We start from the raw sequence: 4,274 nt of genomic DNA, 5'->3' as shown, positions 1-4,274 counted from the left end.
GTAGTGGCATAGGATAGCATAGAGTACGACCTGTAACGATGACATGCACTCCTTGCAATCCAAGATCCATGACGTGCTGCAATGCTAGCGCTGAACGTTGACTTGGATAACGGATGATAACAGCTTCAGTAGCCAATTGAAATGTTGACGTGTGAACAATTCAATGGTACTCATGTAGCTGGTACCATTGATTGGACAGGTGACCATCGATTATGAAGCGTGTGTTATATGGCGCTTCAATTGCGCTCGCTCAAGAAAGTCTGCAGGCTTCACTGACGCACGTGATATGAGCAGTATTTGCAGTGGCAGTGCTAAGGTTGCCGGTCACTTGCCCAGTGCAGTCGCTGGTCACACTAGGACTCTGACTCTGCACCGAACACCAACCAACGATTCGAGGCTGTTTGAGTGGAGTGTACGACGAACGTAGATAATCACTGCTGACGATATACTCTATTCCTTTTGAAGACAGGCCCATAAAAGCTCTAGCCTCTGACACTGGTTTTAGTCTTAGTTTCAGGCAGACCGCCGATGCCGACCGTTACGATGACGATGACAACTGTCTTGACGCCGGACATGCTGCCTCATAAGCCGTCTAGCAAAGGTTCGCCGTCGACGGAGGCAACGCTACAATCACTGTACAACCGTGCAGCGAGAGCATTCCTTCACCGGGACATTACAATCACGTTCACTTTGTTAAGCGCTGCATTCGCGCTCCTCTCACCTCCCCTTGCGCCCTCACCTGATCCCCTAGATGTCCACCGGAGAAAGTGGGATATCCTTCGCATCACCCTCGAAACCACCGTCTTCTCTTCTACTCAAGACATAGCTCATTTACCACAACCACTCCAAGAGATCCTACTCTTGTCTCCCCAATCGTTTATTTCCACTTTGTACGCTCGATCTCTCACTTTATTTACTCCTTCATCTCTGTATCGAAAACCTAGCTCCGCATTCCTTCCGCACCAAGTCCTCATCACACTCGTCGCATCCAGTATCAAGATAGATTGCCTAAGCGTTGGTCGTGAGATGACAGAGGACTGGCTATCAAAACGCGGTCAATATGACTTCGTACCTTCTACGGGTGAACCATATCATAGAGTCCTAGAACTTTATTGCTTGCATGTCTACCTCGTTTGGGCGAGTGGGAGTACGTCAAAGAATTTCTGTCCTACGAGAATGAACTCTCGTCTGACGAAAAAACGCGTGAGTTTAATTTCATGATCCTTGTATCGCACTGAACACAATATTGTCAGGAACTTCATCTGGCCCTCGAGGCTCAGCATGCTCACGCGTTAGAGAGTACAAGGCGGGAGACGTCAAAACCCGAGACTCCTCCGTCTCCTACACCAATACCTCCACTCCGCTCTCTATCCCCAGCCTCTTCTTCCTCTTCTCTATCCACTACATCTACCCGCACCGCCATGCCAGCATCCCCTCGTCCAAAACTTACCCGCCAACAATCCGCGTCCTCCACATCAGCAGTCTCAGACTCCACCGTAACCAGATCCCCTCGCCACCGCCACAACCAAAGCATGCCCCGAGGAAGCTCAAGTGCTAGTGGCGTTCGCATCTCCCGCGTTCTGCCAGTCGACCATAGTCTCGCGACTGCACCCCAACCTCCCTAACACTCATACGATCTTATTTCAACCACTATTTCACTGCAAACAGAATAGCCACTCTATCAGTCTTGCTCTTCCTAATCCCCCTTATATCTTTGATGCTTCGGAGGCGGCGGCGCTTGGAGACACCTGCGGACTTGGTACGGAGAAGGTTATTGGAAGCCCGTGGCGATTCGATTGCGAGACGGTTATGGAATGAGTTGGTGAGGGCAGGTTTTGGATACTGTTAGGATGGGTGGTGGGGGACTCGTATAACTCACAGTGCGCCTGCTTAGTATCGATCTTCTTAGCTAGACCAAGTAGAAGGATATTGGTATCAGGCCATAGGCCATGTGATTATACATAGTGATCTTTCAAGTGGTTCGAACTTTATATTATGTAACAGCTGGCGTTCTGTGCAACCGTGGAGGCGCTAAAATCCTGAATGTGCACGTTTGAAGCGGACAGCTTATTGAGTTAGTGAATAGTATGAGGCAACGAATGCACCACTTCATCTGTTCAGAGACTCAGGTCGTATTGAAAAACCCCTTGCATTGATCCGAAATAAATCAGACGGAACATAATATCGTCGACGCAAAGTGCGAAGATAATACTGAGTTGCTCTGCAACATGTCAGACTATCATAATGATGCTGTAGCGCTGAGCTGCAATGCTTTTTGTGCAGCTTCCCTCTTCACAGCCTCCAGCAATCCACATCCACTTCAAATCACGCTCGACCTTGTCCCTCCTCGCGCGTTGCCTTCACTCGTTCAAATAACTCCAATCTTCCCCAACACCTATGTCAACTGCTGTGACCTGAGGCTATCCTAGTAATTCTGACTTCAAGAGTGTAGAGACAGGCAAGGCTCAGGTGGAGGGGGGGCGTCGTCGTTCTCCACAACCAAGTGTTTCTCGGTGCAGCGAGTAATACAATCATTCCTTCCGCGCAGCTTTGCGCACGGTATAAAGCCAGTAGTCAATTTCTGCTTGCGAGAGTGTTCGCTTGGTGCAGAGCTTTCGACCTTCTTCGAATTTACTAGGTCCGGGAGCACCACTCTCTTCAAATACCTGTGTCATGAGACTGTGCGCGTCAACCAAGACCTATATCGATGTCGACTCACTGTAGAGACCATACAGGATGCTCTGGATGAGGCGGTCGAGTAGAAGGTAGCCTTGTTGTTCCACGCACGATAGTTGGATGCTCTGCCTTCGGTACACTATGCTCTAGCCACTGATCTGAGGCTAATTAGATCGCCAGCAGTCTATTTCAAAGCCAAATTGCAAATGACCGTGATCGACAATGGCATCGTCGATGAAGCAACTATATTGCACACGGGCTCACGCACTGAAGGGCAAACAATAGCGTGGCCACAGATTTTTTCGAAATGAGGGTATGAATGGCCATGACCAAAGACTTTGACGTGTAAGAATTGGGCTCAGACATTTGCTTACTAAGACGCTCATTCTTCGCCACCTGGCTGCGACGAAGTTTCCACGGCTCTTCACAATGACATACATGGAAATATCAGATTCACCGAAAAGTCGAAAAAAAAAACGAAAACGGCTCGAAAATGCTACTGTGAACGTATACAGTACTAGAGTACTACATATTAACTAGTGCACCTCTGCAGCAGTCGGATAACTGTAAATTCAGACTCGGTGCTAGGTATAGAAATGAACAAGGAATCAAAAAAATGAAACGGTACACTCGATGTTGCAGCAATAGAATCATCGTTATATGGAGCTAGAAGTCCCGATGTTAGCAATTCCAAGGACGGAGGACAAAGACTAAGAACTCACGCATTTCGGCAATTCGACCACTGTGTCCCATGGGCCATGCGCCTCAAATCAAGTTCGGGATATCCTTTGGGTATTACCAATATAGTCCAAGGAGTATAGAATGCATGTCTGGAGGCGGGAGGTACCCAGAAAAGGAGCTGGTGGTTGGGGTCCCATGATCCATCCATCAGCCTGCAGCAAGAAAAGGGGTTGAATTGGAAATGATAGAGAGTGGGTTCCAGCAAGTCAGCGGGGTTTAGCAGGCGTGTTCTTGGCTGGACGAGAAGGAAATGACGTGACGTTACAAGTGCTGGTTGGCATGGTACGGTTTGTTGGGTGGGAGGTGTAGTGCTTCGATGGAGTGAAAATGAAGAATCTGGCTCTCTGGACATGGGGGATAGCTGCACTTTCACTGCATCCCACAGCCACAGTGTTATCTGCGAACCAGACGCGATGCGAGTACCATCCGGTGAGAACGAGACTGACAAACCTCTAGTGTGCCCCTCCAAGGGCTCACCCAATGGCTGTCCCGTGATTGCATCCCACAGCCGCACAGTGTTATCCCGAACCAGACGCGATGCGAGTACCATCCGGTGAGAACGAGACTGACAAACCAACTAGTGTGCCCCTCCAAGGGCTCACCCAATGGCTGTCCCGTGGTTGCATCCCACAGCCGCACAGTGTTATCCCAACCAGACGCGATGCGAGTACCATCCGGTGAGAACGAGACTGACAAACCGAACTAGTGTGCCCCTCCAAGGGCTCACCCAATGGCTGTCCCGTGATTGCATCCCACAGCCGCACAGTCTTATCCAAGAACCAGACGCGATGCGAGTACCATCCGGTGAGAACGAGACTGACCAAACAACTAGTGTGCCCCTCCAAGGGCTCACCCAA

At 49.6% G+C, this 4,274-nt stretch overlaps 2 protein-coding genes across 2 annotated transcripts; both read right to left on the bottom strand.

The window, feature by feature from the left end:
* Positions 1 to 2,531: 2,531 nt before the first annotated feature.
* On the bottom strand, positions 2,532 to 3,116 carry BJ212DRAFT_1307692 (uncharacterized protein; the record flags this gene model as incomplete). Its single annotated transcript, XM_041333857.1, has 5 exons — positions 2,532 to 2,679; positions 2,720 to 2,840; positions 2,888 to 2,919; positions 2,945 to 3,012; positions 3,051 to 3,116. 5 exons carry the CDS (start codon positions 3,114 to 3,116, stop codon positions 2,532 to 2,534), a joined length of 435 nt encoding a protein of 144 aa, XP_041184758.1.
* A 278-nt stretch (positions 3,117 to 3,394) lies between these two features.
* Positions 3,395 to 3,568, bottom strand: BJ212DRAFT_1420209 (uncharacterized protein; the record flags this gene model as incomplete). The annotated part of the gene is made up of 1 exon (XM_041337623.1): positions 3,395 to 3,568. A coding segment is annotated over one exon (174 nt), but the record flags the coding sequence as incomplete, so codon positions are not given.
* Between the last annotated feature and the right edge of the window lie 706 nt (positions 3,569 to 4,274).

This window comes from Suillus subaureus (genome assembly GCF_016647635.1).
Source record: "Suillus subaureus strain MN1 chromosome Unknown BJ212scaffold_649, whole genome shotgun sequence".
Taxonomy (NCBI): domain Eukaryota; kingdom Fungi; phylum Basidiomycota; class Agaricomycetes; order Boletales; family Suillaceae; genus Suillus; species Suillus subaureus.
Note: the sequence above shows the minus strand (reverse complement) of the source record. Positions and strands in the feature narration are given on the sequence as shown.